Genomic DNA, 22,324 nt, shown 5'->3' on the forward strand with positions numbered 1-22,324 from the left:
TTGGTTAATTTAGGGTACGAGCTCGGCGTCATTAACGCATTAAAAGGACCGTGCGTCGGGGGGGGGGGGAGACTGCAGCGGCGCTAACTAAGGGCGCCTCGGCATAACGCGTTATAACGCCACTAGCTGTATTTACTCGGGCAGAGCCGGAGGAACGCCTCACGCCGGCCAGGCTGCTGGCGTCGTGTTAAACGCGGGGCTGCGGCGCCCGGAGTCGCGGGGCTTTATTAGCCGAAGGACGCGCCACGTCCCGTGCTGCGAGCCGCGGAGGATTCGTCCCAGACCGCGTCGCGTATTTCATTGAGAGGGGAGGGCGAGGGGGTGAAAAAGGCAGGAAAAAAAAGGAAGGAAGGAAGAAAAAAAAAAAAAAACGGATCACGGGAGTCGCGAAGGCGGACGACCTCGAACCGGGGGGGCTAATTGGCTAAACGGCGGCTCGTCGTCCCGCTACCGCGCTAATGTTGTGGTACTGTACCTCCGCGCCCGAGGAGAAAAATGGCCAACAAAAAAACAAAAAAAAAAAACCACCACACGGACGCGAGAAGCGGCGTCTCCTTCGCCCGCGGAGGAAACGGAGCTCCTCCGATCCGGATTATTTAAAAAAAAAAAAAAAATGTTAATATAAAGCAGTTTTTTTCGGCCTCGGTCTCCCTCCCTTATCGGTCCCTTTCTCTCCCGATCTGTCGGGGCGGCGTGTGTGTTGGCGAGGAAGGAGCACGATTTCCTCCCCTATCGTGTGTCTCCGATTCTCCTCCCTCCTTTCCCCCCTTCGCCCTCCTCCTCCTCCTCCTTTCTTTTTTTTCCTCCTCCTCAGACGCAAATACACGTGTTTTCCTTTTTTTGCGAAATCGACCTAACTCGCAGGTAAAATGTTATTCATCGTATTTTACAAACTGGGTTACGACTCGGCTTTAGAAAAAACACAAAAAAAAAACAACGTATTTCCATATAAATGTAGGGACGCGGATAATTAGGTTTAGAGGAGGAGGAGGGGATCACGCGTTTTTTTTTGCCCGGTACCGGTTCTGGTTCCGTGCGGCCGTCGTCTCGGAGCGGGTCCTGGTGTCGCAGCGACACCTGGCGCATGACGCGGGAATCTCGCTCCGGCTGTTGAAATTAGAAATCACTTGTCCCTGCTTACACAACATCAAATGTATATCTTACAAATAAATATGTATATAAAAAAAAATACGTACAGTACAGGCCAAAAGTTTGGACGCACCTTCTCACTCAATGTGTTTTCTTTATTTTCATGACCATTTACGTTGGTAGATTCTCACTGAAGGCATCAAAACTATGAATGAACACATGTGGAGTTATGTACTTAACAAAAAAAAGGTGAAATAACTGAAAACAGGTTTTATATTCTAGTTTCTTTGCTCTGATTACTGCTTTGCACACTCTTGGCATTCTCTCGATGAGCTTCAAGAGGTCGTCACCTGAAATGGTTTTCCAACAGTCTTGAAGGAGTTCCCAGAGGTGTTTAGCACTTGTTGGCCCCTTTGCCTTCACTCTGCGGTCCAGCTCACCCCAAACCATCTTGACTGGGTTCAGGTCCGGTGACTGTGGAGGCCAGGTCTCCACTTTTTGTTAAGTACATAACTCCACATGTGTTCATTCATAGTTTTGATTCCTTCAGTGAGAATCTACCAATGGAAATGGTAATGAAAATAAAGAAAACACATTGAGTGAGAAGGTGTGTCCAAACTTTTGGCCTGTACTGTAAGTGTTGTGTACATAAAAATAGTTTAAAAAAAAAAAAAGCGATGTCTGGCACCGCCGCTCTACCAAACTTTCGCCTCGCGTTGTGGCCTCCATTACTGTCCAGTGAACCAGAGGTGAGCAGATGGAGCTGATAACAGTCTCTTCCAATTTCACCTGCAGCTGTGACCTGAAGTAAAGTGGACAGTATCTCACTCCCCTTTTACTCCCACCGTTAATGTGACCAGCCGTAAAAGGGACCGTATTGATCAGAGAGGGAACAAGCAAAAAAAAAAAGTTTCAAATGGGAGAAGAATCAGGAGACTGTTTTCAGCTTGCAATATGTCTTTTTTTAAAAAGCCAAGACAATTTGCCCCCGGGGCCTTTTTAGGTAACCAAGACTCCTGTTATACAGTACGGAAGTAAAATGAATCATAACTATATTGGAATATGTTTTTTTTTAGTGGAGTGTTTATAGTGGGCCACCTTAAATGGGATCCAAACAATTGCAGGATTACGACTAAATCATAATTCGGCCATGAGGGGGCATCATGCTACAATTATGCAGCAATATGAGCGAAAACGTTCTTTTCTCTCTGGTGCTGCAGGGAGCCTTGTAATGCACAGAGGTGCGGGGCTGTTCCCGTTATACTGTACTACAAACCAAGAGCTTACAATGCATTACTATTTAAAACTAATTTGGATTTAAAATTTTAATATTTAATTTATAAATGCATCAACACAAACAGTAACCTAAACCCAACAGTTAAGACTGAAAAGTACTGAAAAAATGTAATTTGGTAAAAGTATCTTTACTTTGCTTAAATTCTACTCAAGTAAAAGTACACATCTACAAATCTACTAGAGTAAAACAAAAAAATTAAAGATGCTTAGTTACTTTCATTTACTTGATGTAAAAAATGACTAGTCATAAATCCAATACAGCACTAGTTGGTTTATCCTACTTTTAGGTGGTATAAATGTACAAACTATGTTCAGACCACTCCATAAAAAATCTGGACAACAAAATTCTGAACTGGATGGTCCAACATTACATTGAAAAGGGAGAATAAAGTCTTTTTAATAAATTCTATTCCAACAAATATTAATTTAATAAAGCCTTATTCCAAAATTGATTGAATTAATTTTTCCCTCACAATCCTACACACAGCACCTCATAATGACATAGAGAAAAAAAAGTTTACTTGAGGTTTTGGCAAATTTATTATGTCCACAGTTGATTGGACATGATTTGGAAAGACACACTCTTGACTATACACAATTCATGTCAGAGCACAAACCAAGCATGAAGTGAAAGGAATTGTTTATAGAACTCCAAGGCAGGATTGTCTCCAGGCACAAATCTGCTTTTGAAGGTCCCAATGAGAACAGTGGCCTCCGTAAGTGGAAGAAGCTCAAAACTACTAGGACTCTTCCTAGAGCTGGTTGGCCACCTAAACTGAGCGATCTGGGGAGAAGGACCTTAGTTAATGGTCAGAGGAGAACCTTCTAGAAGGACATCCAATCCACCAATCAGGCCTGTATGGTAGAGTGGTCAAATGGAAGCCACTCCTTAAAGTTCCCTCATTGTGAAAATGTTTTTTGCTAATTTTCACATCCAATCATTGAGTAATTGGAATGCTTTGCATGGCTGGAAGCCATGGCAGTTGGTGGAGTTACTTTTTTAGGGGCTGAGAAAGCATAAGAAAGGGGATGTAACATTTCTCCTTATAACAACCATCCCTACAGTGAAGCATGGTGGTGGCAGCATCATGCTTTGGGATGTTTTTCAGCTGCAGGAACTGGGAGACTAGACAGGATAGAGAGAAAGATGACTGCAGCAATGTACAAAGACATCCTGCATGAAAACCAGCTCCAGAGCACTCTTGAACTCAGACTGTGGTGATGGTTCATCTTTCAGCAGGATATCAACCCTGAACACACAGCCAATATATCAGGACAACCCTGTGAATGTCCTTCAGAGTCCAGACTTAAATATGAATGAACATCTCTGGAGGGATCTTAAAATGACTGTGCACCAACACTTCCCATCCAACCTGATGGAGCTTGAGAGGTGCTGCAAAAAGGAATGGGTGAAAAGGATAGATGTGCCAAGCGTGAGGCATCATATAAAAAGATTGGGTCTGCAACCAAAGCGGCATCGATAAAGTATTGAGCAAAGGCTTTGAATAATTATATATATTTGTTTTCTCAGTTTTTTATTTTTAATAAGCCTTTTTCACATTGTTATTATTTGTTGTCGTGTGTAGAATTCTGATGAAAAAATGCGATTTTTTATCCTTTTTGGAACAAGGCTGTACCATAACAAAATGTGGAAAAATTGATGCACTATGAATACATTCCGGATGCACAGGCTATTCTACTAATTACCACATGCTATCATGCTGCAGGCTGTGAAGGTTTAGGCTACAGGTACTCAGCTTTGACAATTATCTGGCCAACCTTCTCTAACAGCAGTCAAGTTGTCATATGTCGTTTGCGTCAAACAAATTCTGAATGCTCGGGGCATCGTTTTCATCACAAGTAGCAGAATAACGATGAGAATTCCTGGATACCTTTTATTTGATTGTTGTGTTGCATTGTGTTTCATACAATACTGCTATTTTCTGATTGGCTGTTGTGTAGAACTTTTCTTTTTTTAATTTCTTTTGATTGGCTGTTTTTTTTTTGGGCCGGCTGTAGGATGCAGAGGAGATGCCTGGTTTCATGGTGAGGCGCTGCTGTCCACGGTTTGAGAATTATTTGAGTAAAAGTAAAATGACCTATTTCAAAAACAACTTTAAATGTTTTAAATCACTCACAAAAACTACTCAATTACATTAACGTGAGTAAATGTAATTTTTTACTTTCCACCTCTGGAAATGTACAACAAAAAGCATAGCCAGATTGGACAATTTTGAGTTTAATATTGATATTGATGTTCTTCACAGTTGATATTGTTTGTTCGGTATTTTTGGGAGGTTTGTGTATTTCTGTGCATTTGTTAATGTTTTGGGGAACTATAGCAACACAGCACATGCATCAAATTTCAAATGCATTTAAATTCAGATATCTGCTCATGTCAGGTGCCCAAGAAAAAAAAGAACAGGAGAGGATAAACAAGGGGGAAAAAAGAGAAAGGCAGTGATGAAAAAAAACAATAGTTTAGTCTATAAATTCTACTCGTTCAATACCTAAAATCAGGCAAAAGACTCCGAAGCATCATGGCAAGAACCAAGGAGGAGTTTGTATCCCCATAAGGATGCTGAACCCTTTGGTATTTTAAAACACTTCAGAATCCCCTCCAGTATCCTGGGATTTCGTCTTAACCCTTAAAATATCCTACTGAGGCATTATTGGAATACGCAGAACAACTAAATGAGTCAGAACTATAAATAAGTACCCAAAAGTTTTTTTTTGTCAACAAATATTATTAATGAGCGTATTTATTTAGTTGATTTGGTCAACATTCTTTATTTGGTAAAAGAGAGTTTTCACTTGCCTAGTTGATTATAAGTGGTGTTAAATAGTGTTGTTGTACAGGAATTGGACAACATGCACCTTTTCTTTTACATGTGGTTAAAGAGGCCATGTAGGCTTTTACTATGTAAAATAACATGCAGTTACATTACACAAAAACAAAACCATCCAATAAAGCAATTCAACAGAAAAAGTTCAAATCAAATCAGAATAATGTTTATTGCCTAAGGATGAAAGTGAAGTGATTGTCACTTGTGATACACAGCAGCACAGCACACGGTGCACACAGTGTAATTTGTCCTCTGCATTTAACCCATCACCCTGAGTGAGCAGTGGGCAGCCATGACAGGTGCCCGGGGAGCAGTGTGTGGGGACGGTGCTTTGCTCAGTGGCACCTCAATGGCACCTTGGCGGCTCGGGATTCGAACCGGCAACCTTCTGATTACGGGGCCGCTTCCTTAACCGCTAGGCCACCACTACCCCAGGATGTCAGGATGTCAGTCTACTAATTTTTTTCTATTGTTGTGGGATATTTTTCTTTTTTTAAGTAAAATATAATTCAATTTTTGCCAAAGCCAAACCTGCTTTAAAATACACTGCTCAAAAAAATAAAAAGAACACTTAAACCACACAATGTAACTCAAAGTCAATCACACTTCTGTGAAATCAAACTGTCCAACTGACAATCAGTTTCACATGCTGTTGTGCAAATGGAATAGACAACAGGTGGAAATTATAGGCAAATAGCAAGACATCGCCAATAAAGGCGTGGTTCTGCAGGTGGGGACCACAGACCACTGAGTTCCTATGCTGTCTGACTGATGTTTTGGTCACTTTTGAATGCTGGTGGTGCTTTCACTAGAGTGGTAACATGAGACGGAGTCTACACCCCACACAAGTGGCTCAGGTAGTGCAGCTCATCCAGGATGGCACATCATTGCGAGCTGTCGGTGTAGTGTCCAGAGCATGGAGGCACTACCAGGAGACAGGCCAGTACATCAGGAGGATGCCATAGGAAAGCAAACACCCCAGCAGCAGGATGCTACCTCCGCCTTTGTCCAAGGAGAAAGAGGAGAATGAACTGTGAGACCATATGCTAGTGCGGATGGCCCTGGGTTCCTTCTAATGCAAGACAAAGCTGGACCTCATGTGGATTGAGTGTGTTAGCAGTTCCTGCAAGACAGAGGCATTGATGCTATGAACTGGCCCGCCCGTCTATAGCATCAAAATCTTTTTGTGTGATTTTGTTGTCAGCACATTCACATTTATGTGAAGAACAAAGTATTTAATAAGAATATTTCATTCATTTAGATATAAGATATCTTTTTAAAGGAGGGTAGATATCATTGCATTTTGTAACCATATTAAAGGATTTAATCAGTATCCATAGCCACCAGTGATATCTGTGTCTTTTATTTTCTTTGAACATGAATATTTTGTTGCATTTTTTTTACTAGTCTTGTCTTTGTTTTAGATTACTTAATTTATAACTTCGATTTATGCACAGTAAGATAACATCAGTTGCGCTTGAGGTTGCATTTGACTGTGTGTTGGACTGGTATTGCTATGCATGTGACAAATAAAAATCTTGAATCATGTGGTCATATGGGTCCAGATCTTCTCATCAGGAAAACTGCCAAATATGACATTCCGCAATTCTCACATACGTATATAACATCTTTCATATGCCGCTATTTTTTTAACTGGCTCTAGTGTGTGGATTGTTCACTAGTGTCGGGTCAAAGATGACCTCAAGATTTATATAAATAACAAACAAGAAAGTTACCAGGTCTTTAAGGATGTTTGCGCACATGACATATTGAAGGGCATGGATTTAAATTTTGAAACACTGGGGATCATGAGCTAGTCAATCAGGCTTCTCAAATTTTAAACTTTGTTCATAAAAAAACATTAAAGATTATAAAATAAAAAACAAAATGGTATTTATTTTCAGGACCCATTTACATTTACAGCATTTATTAGATGCCCTTATCCAGAGCGACTTAGAAGTTACAGGGGAAAGTCCCCCAGGAGCAACTTAGGGTTAAGTGTCTTGCTCAGGGACACAATGGTACTAAGCGGGATTTGAACCTGGGTCTTCTGGTTCACAGGCGAGTGTGTTACCCACTAGGCTACTACCAGTTAACCACCAAGCATTGTATTCGCCGCTTTTTTGCTCAGCATCTCATCTTATGATCCTGTGGATTTTCACAGAACAGAGACATGTTTTGCACACACAGAGCAGGCACTTTGCTTCCTGTGCATATAACAGAAAAAATGCAGAGCAGAGATCTTTAGGCAAATACTCAGATACAATGTTTAAAGCTTTTAATCAGGTTTCAGTGATGTATTACAAATCAGACTTACAAATCAGACGCCCTTATCCAGAGCAACTTACAATCAGTAGTTACAGGGACAGCCTCCCCCTGGAGCAACTCAGGGTTAAGTGTCTTGCTCAGGGACACAATGGTAGTAAGTGGGATTTGAACCTGGGTCTTCTGGTTCATAGGCGAGTGTGTTACCCACTAGGCTACTACCTAGTATATCACCTAGTGGGTGATATAAAATTCACTTTTTGCAAAATCAAAACGAACACCATGTTCGAACATAAGGATGCCGGTACACTTGTTACCAGAGCAGCCTAGGTCGATGATTGACTTTGTACTCGTATCTTCTGACCTGTGACCCGGCAGAAGAACCTGTCAAGATGGTCTTCAATTCCCACCTCCGGCAGAGCTTTGACGGCGTCCCGAGAGCAGTGGGGGACATTGAGTCCGAATGGACCTTGTTCCGCTCTGCAATTATTGAGGCGGTTGTTGCTAGCTGTGGTCGCAAGGTGGTGGTAGTGAGCAGTGCCCACTGCTCACTCAAGGTGATGAGTTAAATGCAGAGGACAAATTTCACTGTGTGCACTGTGTGCTGTGTATCACGTGTGACAATCACTTCACTTCAACCCCTGTACCCATTGGTGGACACCAGAGGTCAGGGGAGCCGTCAGGCTGAAGAAGGAGGCCAAGAGGGCATGGCTGGTCTGTGGGTCTCCAGAAGCAGCAGCATTGGGAGGTGCGGCATTGGGAGTCGGTGTTCGGTAAGGACCATGGAGAAAGACTACCAATCGGCTCCAAAGAGGTTCTGGCAAACAATCAGATGCTTCAGGAGCGGGGATGGGGAGCTGCTGACATCAAGTAGGGCTACAGTCGGGTGGTGGAAGGAATACTCAATCCCACCAGCACGCGTTCCAAGGAGGAACCAGAGCTGGGATACCTGGGTATGGACTGTCCAATCTCAGGGGCAGAAGTTGCTGAGGTAGTCAAACAGCTACACAGTGGCGGAACCCCAGGGGTGGATGAGATCTCACATCTATGGATGTTGTAAGACTGTCGTGGTTGACACGTCTCTGCAACATTGCATGGACATCAGGGGCATTTCCGGTGTAGTGGCAGACTGGGGTGGTTGACCCTGTTTTTAAGAAGGAGGACCAGACGGTGCGTTCCAACTTTAGGGGGATCACCTCCTCAGCCTTCCTGGAAAGGTCTACTCCAAGGTACTGGAGAGGAGGGTCTGGTCGATAGTTGAATCTCAGATTGAGGAGGAGCAATGTGGTTTTCGTACTGGTCGTGGAACTGTGGACCAGCTCTTTACCATTGCGGGGGTGATGGAGGGGTCATGGGAGTTTTCCCAACCAATCCACAAGTGTTTTGTGGATTTGGAGAAGGCTTATGACCGTGTCCCCAGGACCGTGTGCTCCAGGAGTATGTCCTGTATCAGAGGAGCATGAGTTTGGTCCGCATAGCTGGCAGTAATTTGGACCTGTTCCCGGTGAGGGTTGGACTCTGCCAGGGCTGCCCTTTGTCACTGGTTCTGTTCATAACCAATATGGACAGAATTTCTAGGTGCAGCCGTGCTGTGGAGGGTGTCGAGTTTGGTGGCAGTCTCGTCTCTGCTTTTTGCAGATTATGTGGTCCTCCTAGCTTCATCAGGCTCTGACCTTCAGCTCTTGCTGGGTAGGTTCGCACCTGAGGGTGAAGCGGCAGGGACGAGGATCAGCACCTCCAAATCTGAGACCATGGTTCTTGACTGGAAAAGGGTGGCTTGACAACCCCGGGTCAGAAGAGCGGTCCTGCCTCAAGTGGATGAGTTTAAGTATGTCAGGGCCTTGTTCACAAGTGAGGGAAGAAGGGAGCAGGAGATTAACGAATTGGGCCAGCTGAACTGATCTGTCGTGGTGAAGAGGGAGCTGAGTCAGAAACCAAGGCTCTTGAATTACCGGTCGATCTATGTCCCAATCCTCACCTATGGTCATGAGCTTTGGGTAATGACTGAAAGAACGAGACATCGAATACAAGCGGCCCAAATGAGTTTCCTCCGTAGGGTGGCGGGGCGCAGCCTTAGAAAAAGGGTGATGAGCTCAGAGTAGAACTGCTGCTCCCACATCGAAAGGAGCCAGCTGAGGTGGTTTGGGCATCTGGTCAGGAGGCCCCCGGGTCGACCCAGGACACGCTGGAGAAATTACATCTCCAGTCTGGTCTGGGAACGCCTTGGGGTCCTGACGGAGGAACTGGTGGACCCAGAGCCAGATAAGAAGAGGAGTAAGTTGACTACTTAGGTTACTAAACAGATTTTTTATGGTTTATTACTATGGTATTTGGTGGAGATGTCTCTTTGTGGCAAGTCTCCTGCAAGATCTGTGGCACCTTCCTCTTTACTTTTTCAAGTCTCAGATTCTGAACTTGGTGCACTCACACGTCCTGTATAAAGTAATTAAGAGTGCTAGATGTGTACTAGAAATGTGCAGAGTTACCACTGCTTGAATTTGAAACTGCATTTGTTGAGGTAGCAAAATGATCTGTAACAAACGTGTTCAGTTGTATTTGTATTTTTGCAATTGTATTTTTGCTCTTTAAGCATGTGGAATTTTAGCATGTTGAATGTACAGAAAATTTGCTAACATTCCATATATCTTGAATACAGCATTAAATCTATTGTAAAAATAGTAAAATTGCAATAGAATAGATTCAAGATTGGTTTATTGTCAGTACAAAAGTATGAAGAGTTATAATAATGTTTCACACAGACCCCTATAGTGCAATCATAAAAGAAAGAAAACTATACATGTATAAATATGTATATACACACTAAACTATACAAACTACAACTTAAATACTGTACAGATCTCCATGAGAGAAAAGTAAACATTTTCTGTACAATGAACAGGACAAACAGGACAACATCGTGTAAGATGCTTGTAGGTGGATATGTTGGATATTTGAAACAGGACACTAAAGACAAGACAAAACCTACGAGACAAACATGTGCAAAATAAACAGAGATAACAGAGATTTGCAAAATGGTCAGTATGTTATCAGGTGCATAAGGCTGGAAGTGTATTGTTGTTGAGTTTATCAGTGTTTTGGTGATGGCAGATCGCTACAGCCACACATAATACTATCCTCCCAACTGTACAATTAGTTTCCCTATACATTATTTAAAATCACTTATTTTATCATACTGCAAACAACACACTTTCCTTGGTTTACTACTTATTTATCCTTACTTTTTTTGGAGCACACACATTTTTACACTCTTAGGTTCTGTTTGTCCCTTACAATAAAGATGTGTGATAGATTTCTGCATGTTCATTATTTGATTGTGAGCATCATTAGCAGCACCTTATAATGCCCTTTTCTGCATGCTGAATCCATTCCTTTCCTAATGTAATCTGTACCAGTTCAATTCACCAAGGCCCTAAAACCATAATTCCAGAATTCCTCTTTTTTATTCTTTATTAGACCTCATTTATTTAAGATGGACAATTACATGTTATTAATCTGCTAAACCACTCTCTATACTGTTCAGTTTCAATTTTAAAGTTTCAATTTTCCAGTTAGCAAATGCTTTTATGGCTAAAATGGAAACAGAAGAAAATTGCTCACAACATTCAACCAGGAACATGAATCCTGCCTCTTGCCCAAACAAATGCCCAGGACACATGCCAACGTTTTTCAAAGAGGATTGTGGGGACTTCACTGCTCTCACAGGTTGAAACAAGTATGATTTATTAACTCTTCCTTTAGAAGTTCACTCTGAACTTGATCAGTTTCCGAGCTCTGCGTTGGAACACCTCACTCATTTGGTTGCATCTAATATTGAATTTTAATCCTCTAGTGGAATAGGGCATCAAGCAATCGATCCGTCCAGGACAGTGGGCCAAGTTGGAGCCGAAAGGCAGGAGAAGTCCCTGGACAGGACACCAGTTCATTAGAAAGGGCCCGTTCACTGTGACACTTGCAGCCACTCCTGTTTGATACCTACAGTCCATGCAGCTGACAAAGATAATACACCTTTAAAAAAACGTACTGCTGTGTCTACAGATTCCACCTGTAGTACAATAATGAAAGTTCATTCCCATGTAATTCTATCAGTAGCCTTTCTTGAAACACTGACGTGACTCCAGTTCCTTTGAAATGGCTGTTAAGTCCACCATGGTAAGCCACGACTGAAAGTGTAAAAGTGATTCATTAAAGCACAGCACCCAGTGCACCTAGCGAAGTGTGGGGCCGCTCCTAATTCAACCAAGTAGAGTACATTACATGCTATAACATAAATTACACACGAATAGCGGCAAATACGGCGGTTTGTTCTATCATGCATGTTCCAGCTCGTTTTTTTTTTTTAAGTAAGCGTTTGCCCCAGAACACACACTTTCGGTTCATCCGTAGGTTTCGTTTATTAGCAAGTGAAGGCGACTTGTGGACCGTTTCCACCCAGCAGCCCTGCTCTGAGGCACACGGTGGGTTTTTTCACTCCGTACTCGTGTTATGCGATTTAATCGGTCCGAACTGCTGCGTGTTGGGGTTTTTTTTCCGTGTGTGTATATAATCCCAGGAGAATAATAAAATAATAAAAATGTTAAAATCGTGTAAGGCGCGTCTGAGGTGCTGCGTTGTATTTAGCATAACCGGGGTAGAAATTTGGGTTTGTTCGTCAGAAAACACGTTTATCATTTATTTGAATGGTTTTAACATTTGAGGACGCTTCATGTTGCCCTGTAAGAAGTTGTGGAAGTCGCAGTAAATGCTTCCGCGCGTTTAATTACCCGCCTTACTGCGTATTATTTGATGCATCTGACCGAGAAACGTTGATCTGGCTGCTTTTTGTTGATGGGTGAGATTAATACGAACACCGGAAGCCCCGCTACAGATTACGGTGTGGACAAGCGGGACGGCAGCACGTGATCGCGGGAGTAATCCCCTGATCCGGTTCCGACCATCCCATTTTGTCACGCCAACACGGCACCAAGATGCAGAACACGCTTTAATTTCCCTCGTTCGGCCACGTGTATTCACCTCCTCTGTTCCGTCTGTTGCAGGTCGGTTTACGTCTGAGACGCGACACGGGACTGTTTCTTTCCACCATGGGACTGAACGGATGCGGGCAGATTTCCAAATGCATTGTTATCCTCTTCAACATCATTCTAGCAGTAAGTAATAATGATTTAAAAAAAAAAAAACAGCGACCGAGTGAATATTTGACTGCGCGTGTTTTTATGATGACGTCACAGCGCCCGTCTGCCGCTCAGCGGCTGCAGCTGGTATTGCAGGTTGGCGCCCAGCCTGAAATTATCCTCAAATGCGGGATTATCAATCGGACAGCATCTCTCTGTGTCGAGCGATGTTAAAACGACACCGAAAGGTAGTTTTAACAAAGTAATTTAAACCCCTCATATGTCCGATGGACGATAGTGGCTGCTTTGGGGAACCAACAGATGGCGCTGCTTCTCTGCCCTTTTTTTTACCATTTATTATAAGAAATGCATTCAAATAGCCGTGTAAGTACTAAATAAGTCATACTTGAGCTTTTTTGATGTCCTCTAATATCTGCAGATAATTGTTTAAAATCCTGTTACACTTCATTGTGTGTGGGAAATACTATGGTATCCAGTTAATTTCGCATTGCATGTCAGGTATATTTGTTAAAATTTTGTTTCCCCCCCCATGTACAGATTGATGGCTTGGTAATGTTGGGGTTAGGCCTCTGGCTTCGTTTCAGTGCAGAGACTCGAGGATACTTCGACATTGATATGAACACGAAACAGTTTGTAGTGGGTAGGTCTGCTAACCTCCATGTGTTGCTCTGTTTAAATGGAATGGAATGGATGTAAATCTGTCCTGCTCTCTCTCTCTCTCTCTCTCTCTCATATATATTATATATATACACACACACACACACACACACACACACACACACAGGTATAGCCGTGCTGATTGCAATAGGTGCCCTGATGCTGATCATTGCCGCTTTCGGAGATTACGGAGCTTGCAACGAGAGCCGGACTGCTCTGGGAATCGTAAGCAAACAGCATTTCCTGTCTATACAAGGATTCGTTATGCAGGAAGGTCTGATCACTGTTGCTATTTTACATTAATGTCACTAGTGAGGCTATTGGGGCTATTGATCAACCAAAAGGCAAATAAATAAAAAAAAAAGCAACTTATTAAAAATAGGTCTTTGATTAGCCTTTGATTAGTACAATAATGCAACGGAAGTATTTTATCAGCTTTATGTAATGCTAATGATTATAACCTAAAAAGATAACTTAAAATGTGTGAATCCACTTTTTAAAACATTTTCTGTCACTTTGTATAAATAAGATAATACATTATCAATTATACATTTATACAATTATATATTTAGTATTTCAATGTGTTCATTAACATTGATTTGTCTTTTCAAAGTTCGCTGGCCTTCTCGCATTTTTGATCATTCTCGAGATTGGGTCTGGAGTGTGGGTATTTACACAAAGCAAAGAGGTGAGGAATGAAACCAGCCAGTTCTAGCCACTGTCTAATTCACAGTAAACATTATAATTATTATTATTATGTATTTGGGTGTGACAGGTTTGGAAAGTTGGGTCTGTTTAAACCCATTCTTGACATCAAAGATCAAGCTCATTGCTGGTTACCTACATTGTGGGGGGAAGTGAATTGGTTTGCACAGTAACTCTAATTTTTTTGCCACTTGATTCTAAATAGCAGTCACAGGCATGTTTCAAGGGTGTTTACTTTTTCAGTTTCACAAAATGGTTCATTTTGGCAAAACAGCAGCACAGCACAGAAGACCCCACCCCCTCCTGGTGACCAGGTGTTGACTCTGTCCCCGGACAGTGTGAGGAGATCCCTCAGCAGGATCAACGCTCGCAAAGCTCCGGGTCCTGACAACATTCCGGGTCGTGTACTGAAGGACTGTGCAGTGGAACTCACTGATGTCTTCACAGACATCTTTAACATCTCACTATCCCAGGCTGTCGTCCCCACCTGTTTCAAAGAAACCACAATCATTTCAGTGCCAAAAAAGTCATCTCCTTCCTGCTTTAATGACTACCGTCCAATTGCACTTACCCATCCTCATGAAGTGCTTTGAACGGCTAGTCATGAAGCACATTAAGTCTGCCTTCCCCCCTCCTGGACCCCTTCCAGTTTGCATATCGGCCCAACCGCTCGACCGAGATGATGCCATCTCCACTGCACTCCACTCAGCACTCACACATCTGGACAAAAAAGACTCATGTCCGAATGCTGTTCATAGACTTCAGTTCAGCATTTAACACTATAATCCCACAACAGCTCGCAAAAACTGATCCAGCTGGGGCTCAACACCTCACTGTGTAACTGGCTGTTGGACTTCCTCACAGGAAGACCACAAGCAGTACGTTGGCAGTACACATCCAGCACCATCGTTTAAACACGGGCTCCTCAGGGATGTGTGCTGAGCCCCCTCTCTTCACTCTGCTGACCCACGACTGCACTCCGTCACACTTCTCCAACCTCTTCATCAAGTTTGCGGATGACACGACTGTGGTGGGACTCATTAATAACAGGGATGAGTCCAACTACAGAAGCGAGGTGATCCGCCTGGCCACGTGGTGCGGAGACAACAATCTCTCTCTGAATGTGGAGAAGACGAAAGAGATTGTTGTTGACTTCAGGAGAGGAAATACTCAGCATGCTCCTCTGACCATCAACGGTGCATCCGTGGAGAGAGTGAGCAGCACCAAGTTCCTGGGTGTGCACATCACTGAGGATCTCTCCTGGACAAATAACACCACTGCACTGGCCAAGAAAGCACAGCAGCGTCTCTGCTTCCTCCGCAAACTAAGAAGAGCAAGAGCACCAGCCCCCATCATGTACACATTCTACCGAGGAACCATCGAGAGCATCCTGTCTAGCTGCATCACTGTGTGGTTTGGAGCCTGCAATGCGTCCTGCAAAAAACTCTCCAACGCATAGTCAGAGCAGCTGAGAGAATCATCGGTGTCCCTCTCCCCTCCCTCCAAGACATCTACAGTACACGCCTCACCAAGAAAGCCCTCGGCATAGCAGCTGATCCCACCCACCCAATGCAAACCTTCTTCAGCCTGCTGCCATCAGGGAGGAGACTGCGGAGTTCCAGGCCAGGACCAGCAGACTGAAGGACAGCTTCACCCATCAGGCTGTCAGGAAGCTCAACTCTCTCCGGCTCTGGCCCCACTCCCCTCACTCCCCTCTTCTGCTCCACAAACTTTCTGAATTCTAACACACACACACACAAACTGACCATGCACCAGTCTCTCTGTGCAGCATTGGTCTGCCAACTACCTCACTTTGTCACTTTTACTTTTGTATTTAATGTTACTGTTTGTATTTAATGTTACTTGTATGCACCATGGGTCTGAGAGTAACGCAATTTCAATTCGCTGTATGTCCAGTACATGTGGCAGAATTGACAATAAAGCTGACTTTGGCTTTGACTTCATGTTTGGTGGCAGCGTTTTCTCTGTTGAGCACAGATGTGTGTGATTTTAATCTGAAATTATGTGTGCCTCTCATTTGTGTAGGTAGCGGACAACCTGGCTGAGTTCTACGCAACCGTATATGCGCAGTACATCAATAAAAGAGACCCCAGCCTGAAATTCACCCTAACAGTAATCAACAATGGAGTTGAGTGACCACAACTGTCTCTGATATCTGTCTGTAAAAAAAAAAAAACTCCACTGTTATTTTTTGGCATAATGTTTGGTGTGAACCCAAGTTGTTGGGTGGTTTGTAACACCCACACAAGAAAACATATCTAAATCAATTTTTAAATCTGTCTCTGCTTATATTTTCCCCATCAGCTGAGTTGCTGTGGAATTGGTGGGGGTTTGGAACCATTTGTCCGAGATACCTGCCCTAAGATGTCCTTCTTGGAGACATTCACCTATCCAGTGAGTACCACTTTTTTTTTTTTGCTGTTTGGTAAATTTAACATTATTATAAATTGTTGAAACATTTTAATGCCCCGCCCTCCTTCGTTTAGAGCTGTGTTAATGTGATCACGGACCTTTTTGAGTCCAAGGCCCCTGTGATCTTGGGGTTCTTCTTGGGAAATGCAGCTATAATGGTAAGTAACTAACGGTGCACTGGCCATTCAAAAATTACTTTTGATTTGTCTCATTTGATTGGAAGCAGAAATCTGATTTGCCACAATTGAGATTAACCAAAGATCTTTATCTCTTTTTTTTTTTTTTTCTTCTCTTGTACAAATCTCACAATCTTTTGCTTTCTTTCTTTCCGTTTTTTTTTTTTTTTTGGTTGATCTGGTAGATTGCAACTCTGATTTGTAGCTTATCTCTCAGTAAAGCTATTGATCATCGTAACTCAACTCCTCCCCCTACCAGCTTCTCTCTATTACCACCTTCCCCTTCAACAAACCCTCTCATTTCACCCATGCCATCCGTGCCCATGCAGCACTACATCTAACTTCTTCTACTCTGAGCAGCCCTAGAACCTCTCTTTGGATCACTTAAAGTATTTTCTAACTGTCTGCAAAGAGGTGTACCTATGTGACAAGTTTTCTCCAGGCTCTGTGGCACCCTTCTTCACTTCCTCCCACTCTTCTCCTCTAAACCTCAGATTCTGACCTTGGTGTGCAGTTGCGTCCTGGCTACAGAAATTAAGAAGAGTCGTCAAGGTTCACCTTTGTACTACCACCAGAACGTAGTTTACTGAAGCAACTTGAAGTTTGCTGCTGCGACACACTGGCCATGTTCCATTTTATCACCAGTTTTGGCCTCTAGGAGTTTCTATCACTCGCCTTTAGATTGCTTGAGCCTGGAGCTAGTGAATGTGCATGTTCTTGCTGCATTGTCAGCTGCTCTTTCACAAAAGGGAAAGTGATATTTTTTTAATCAAGTGTAGTAGAATAGGTACAATGGTGTTCATGTTTTATATGACTGTAAACATTGTCTTTAACATGATTTATTCATTCCTTTTCTAATGTAGTACCAGTTGATTGCACTGTATTGTGAAGCCACTTTTGCCACCAGATTCTGTGGGCCCTATGCCATTTTTTAAAATTCCAAAATGTTTAATTGTGTGACTGAGAGAAGGAGTAGTGAGAAATGTTTATTTTTGGGACAGAGGGCTCAATTCAGAAACTACCAAAATATATTTAAAAGGGAAGTCACGTGTAGATGTAATATGGCGTGCCACAGTGTACTGAAAAGACTGTCCTAATGTTCGTGTAATGCATTCACCTGATAGAACAATGTTTCATCTTTGCTTTTTGCTCTCTCATTTTTTTTCATTGTATTCTTTAGCAACAGGCTGTTACAGAAATAAAAATTTTATTAATGGGCTTTCCTTGTCTAATTTCCGAGGCCTGATTGTTCACTAAGTGAAAGCTGCACAAGTTGGGTACACATGTTTCATACAGACAGTGCGGTCAGGAAGAGCGGAAGAAATGGGGAAAATGCAAATATTTTTAAACGTTGCATATAATACAACGGACCATTTTAAATTATGCTTTAGGCATTCAAATACATATCTAAAACTACTACAGCTATAATTGTGGGAATGAGGTTCAGGCTGTAACAGTACGCTAGCATGAATAGGGTGATATCCGGTACCACTAAACTGAGTTGTGTGATTGTGGCAGAAATTTAGGAGGTTTTGTAACTTTTCAAGCAACAGTCAATCAAATCTATTTATGCAGGTTTTTATAACCTTAAGAGTAATATTTACAGTACAATGAACAATATCCAAATAACAAGAAATAGTAACTATTTGACTTTTCAAACCACAGCACCGTAAAATGTTTCTATGTCTATGTACAGCACGGAATTGATTTATTAAATTGAACTGTAACTGAATTGGTTTGCAGAGGCCGACACATGCATAGATTTTATTTGTGCTACACTTATATGTTTAATTTTCCATTTTATGTATGTTTAGTGTCGAAATCTCTATGCAATATAGTTAATGTACATTGGTATAATAAACTGTAATGTTTACAATTTGCAGGTAATGGGCTTTCTGGTTAAATTCTACAACTCCAAATATGGCCAGTTTAAGACTAGTCAAGTAGAGTCCTACATGAAAATTACTCTCACAGCACTTCATTTTGTTATGGGACTCCATTTGGACCTGAGGTAGTAGCCTAGTGGGTAAGACACACACCCAGGTTCAAATCCCACTTACTACCATTGTGTCCCTGAGCAAGTCACTTAACCCTAAGTTGCTCCAGGGGGGGACTGTCCCTGTAACTACTGATTGTAAGTCGCTCTGGATAAGGGCGTCTGATAAATGCTGTAAATGTAAATGTTTTGCAATCATTCTCCCTTTTTGAGTTAAGGGCCCATTTCAACTTGCTATTCCTCTGGGGAACTGCAGCTATGATGCTAAGTCAAATTGGAAACACAAACCTGATCTGCTGCTGTTATGATTTTCTCCTCTCTTGTCCAAATAAAAATTACGTATCTCTGGCAAACCTTTTCTTTCTATCCCTGTGTTTTTGATGATCTTGCAGAGATGCTGTGTATCCACATCTGACAAAACCAAAGATCAATCTACAACAATCTACCTTTTCTCAAGATCCTCTCCTTTAATGTGTGGCCATATTCACCTCTTCTTTACTTTCAGCATCTGTCAGAGCTTGGGTTCCCTAATGTAACAGTCTTTATGTGGTTGTGTGGTACATTCACTTCCTTCCTTTCCCCTTTCTCTTCTGAGCCTCAGATTGTGACCTTGGTGTGCTCCTGCATCCTGACTAATGAGACTAGGAGTGGTGTGATTTGGCCTTGCCTCCAATTATGCCCTCACTCACTCCCTGTACAAAGCTTCTTTGGAAGTTTTTGCACCTTATGGCCGACAGGAAGATCCAAAGCCAACACGAACAAATACATTCCTCTACTTTTTAGTTTCACATACTGGACCATTAAAAAAAAAAAAACAACAACATTTATTCCTTATGTAGCCCATGACACCCCCCACAATTGACCCTTCTGTACATGAGGAAAAACTCCACACAAATTGGATAGGGATAGCGAAAAAAAGAAAGGAAGAAACCTTGAGAAGGAGTGATACAGAGAGGGACCCCCTTCCAGGGTAGAGTGAGCCTGCAAATGGTGTCAGTGCAGGGTACGGGATGATTTTTCCAAGAAGACAAAAAGTCTTACAGTTGTGGAGGTGGAAAAGTCCAAAGTGAAGTACAGAGCATCTGTCCATGTTTGGAGGGGCTGGACAGTGCAGAGTAGTTGTTTAGTGCATTGCCCCTTCATTATAATGCTACTGGTCCATTTGAAGATCCCTGAACCTAAAAATGTTCGAAGATTGAAAACCAGACAGTAAAACATAAAATAATGTATTTCTCAATATGCTGTTACAGAAATAAAAGTTTATTTTCTTGTATTATTACTGAAGTATTTTTTGATTAACGACATTTCATTGGGTGGTTTACAATTTTCTTAAATTTGACTGACTGCATTATTTAGAGCTGTGGAAGCTAGAAACATTTGGACACAGTTATCTCACCATGCTACTTCAGTTAATCTGTGCCAGTGGTATTATTCTCTTTCTTTGCAAGAATTCTTCCACCTTATTCTGCATGTATTGTAATGCACATCTGTGACCTAAAAAGAATACACCAGTACAGATTTATACCTTGCTGCAAAACTGAATTTGTGTGGGGTCCTACCAGAATTCCAGATCAAAGAACTAACTTATAACAATAGATTGGTCAGTTTTCTCTGTAGAAGGTCTCAGTCGCCCTCTCTCATTCAAACTGGTGGAACTCAGGCTCCCCCTAATGGTACAACAGGAGTCTCAGCGATTGTTATTCAGAGTTGGGGTTATTATTCTTAATGTCCTTGGTGCAGTAAAGTTCATGTCCTCAATTATTGTATGCCTGACCGCTGGGCTGACAGTGAATGACAGTTAATGATATACAACATTCATATTAGGAGCGTAATTGCCTGATGTGTAAACTAGTCATCTTGGTTGACATTTTTTAAATGGCCATGATGGCAGTACTTAAAGAGGTAAATGTTTTCTGTTTTCAGTGGTGTAACTCATAGAGTTAAGACAAACTCAAATACCATGATGTAGGTTTTGTTGGTCAGTAAGGCTGCAAGCAAGGCCTCAGCGGCCTAGTGGTCAGTAAGGCTGCAGTGGCATTAATGCACAGATCTTTTTTTACGAATAAATTAAATTAAACTTACCAAAAAAATACAGAGGGCATGACCTCGGCCTCCTCACTGCTGACCTCAAGTTAACACTACAAGTTAGAGCATTGAGATTTCCAAAATGATAAATGATTTACATTTATATTTTACATTTACAGCATTTATCAGACGCCCTTATCCAGAGCGACTTACAATCAGTAGTTACAGGGACAGTTTCCCTGGAGCTACTTAGGGTTAAGTGTCTTGCTCAGGGACACAATGGTAGTAAGTGGGATTTGAACCTGGGTCTTCTGGTTCACAGGCGAGTGTCTTAACCACTAGGCTACTACCACCCTATATCCATGGTATGCATCTCCTGATCAACCAGACACTTTTGGATTGAGATCTGATGACTGTAGAGGACCTTTGGAGTACTTGAACTTGATTTATGTTAGGATGTCAGTAAATAAACAAAAAACTTTTATATACTATTAATTTGGCTGCAATGTGGTGGTTGTCTTTTGATGTGTGGATCGGTTAACATTGTTTCCTGTGGCATTCAGTGCCTTCCAGGAGCATAATGAAGGCCTTATGATGTACTGATTTTACTCATCTTGCTGCTTATTCCCATGAAGTCCAGAATTCGTTTTATCTTCTATTAGCTGATAACAACAACATTTATTTCTTATATATCCCAAAATCACATACAGTATGTCTCAATGGGCTTTGACAAGCCCTACAGTTGACACCCCCCACACTTGAAAACCCCACCACCATACACACCACACACACACCACACACAAAAAATGCACCATATAATGCACGATTATAACTGCTGTAACCATTTTAGAGTGAAAACTGTGTAAGAAGACAGTACTTCATGTATGTAAGTAGAATGAACAGGGAATTCTGGTTGCATATGCGCTTCAATACAATTTCAGCATAATCCTCCAGTCAACAACTACAGCTCTTCATTTTCTCCCAGGAGTAGCAGGAACAGGTATTTTATTAGAGAATGCTGTTTATTGCAGAAATATGAAATTGGTTGTTGGAAAATTGAAAATCACAAATAAAACATAAAAAAAAGAAATTTGAAATTGATGGCTGGCTTGGCTGAGCAGTTCTATGGAAAAGTGCCATTGATTTGGTAGTCCTAAAAAAATGTTCTTGTCCACTAGAGGGCAGCCGTGGCACATAAGAGATTTTTTTTCTCTTTCTGTCTTTTTTTTCCACCGCTCTCAGCTGGTTTTCCCTTCCAGGAGCCCCTGACCAGACCATGGTGGTTTGGTCAAGAAGGCAGGTATCAGCTTACAAAGAATGCAGCGTCAACACATATCTGCGCACGGGCCGAAGGAGCATGAAAAGTGTTTTTTTTTTTTAAGTTCTAGTCAGCTCTCGAATGGGTTCCACGGTCGTTCTGAGAATTTGTCAGCGCCTGGACGGGCTTGAGATGTCTTATTCCCCTTCTGTCTCGCATACCCACCAGTTGCATTTCAGACATAAAAAGAAGGGGAATGCGAGAGAAGGCTGCCTGCGTCAGGTGGTGGTGGGGGTACTGGCCTGGCGGGTGTGGTTGTGTGATGACTCATATTTTTGGAGTTGCCTAGCTACTGTCTGGAGCTGTTTTCTTCTAAACTGTTCCAAAGCAGAACTACGTACTCGTGGATTTCATTGAGAGAAACGAAA

The 22,324-nt window shown here is 42.1% G+C and overlaps 1 protein-coding gene across 2 annotated transcripts; it reads left to right on the plus strand.

The window, feature by feature from the left end:
* Positions 1-11,894: 11,894 nt before the first annotated feature.
* LOC114794488 (CD9 antigen-like) lies at positions 11,895-17,327 on the plus strand. Of its 2 annotated transcripts, none has more exons than XM_028987065.1 (9): positions 11,895-11,971; positions 12,551-12,661; positions 13,184-13,286; positions 13,431-13,528; positions 13,917-13,991; positions 16,055-16,156; positions 16,334-16,423; positions 16,516-16,599; positions 17,112-17,327. In XM_028987065.1, exons 2-9 carry the CDS (start codon positions 12,596-12,598, stop codon positions 17,205-17,207), a joined length of 714 nt encoding a protein of 237 aa, XP_028842898.1. In that variant the 5' UTR covers positions 11,895-11,971; positions 12,551-12,595; the 3' UTR covers positions 17,208-17,327. The 2 variants fall into 2 exon arrangements, with proteins under 2 accessions (XP_028842898.1, XP_028842899.1); XM_028987066.1 differs by lacking the exon at positions 11,895-11,971 and adding an exon at positions 12,204-12,345.
* The last annotated feature ends 4,997 nt before the right edge of the window (positions 17,328-22,324 follow it).

This window comes from Denticeps clupeoides, chromosome 7 (assembly GCF_900700375.1).
Source record: "Denticeps clupeoides chromosome 7, fDenClu1.1, whole genome shotgun sequence".
NCBI lineage: Eukaryota > Metazoa > Chordata > Actinopteri > Clupeiformes > Denticipitidae > Denticeps > Denticeps clupeoides.

What these genes read in the sequence shown, in the direction of transcription:
- LOC114794488 (XM_028987065.1), top strand. Translation starts at nt 12,596, where the DNA reads ATGGGACTGAACGGATGCGGGCAGATTTCCAAATGCATTGTTATCCTC. An exon ending in CACGAAACAGTTTGTAGTGG is followed by an intron (nt 13,287 to 13,430) that starts GTAGGTCTGCTA and finishes ACACACACACAG; the next exon opens with GTATAGCCGTGCTGATTGCA. An exon ending in TGGAGACATTCACCTATCCA is followed by an intron (nt 16,424 to 16,515) that starts GTGAGTACCACT and finishes TCCTTCGTTTAG; the next exon opens with AGCTGTGTTAATGTGATCAC.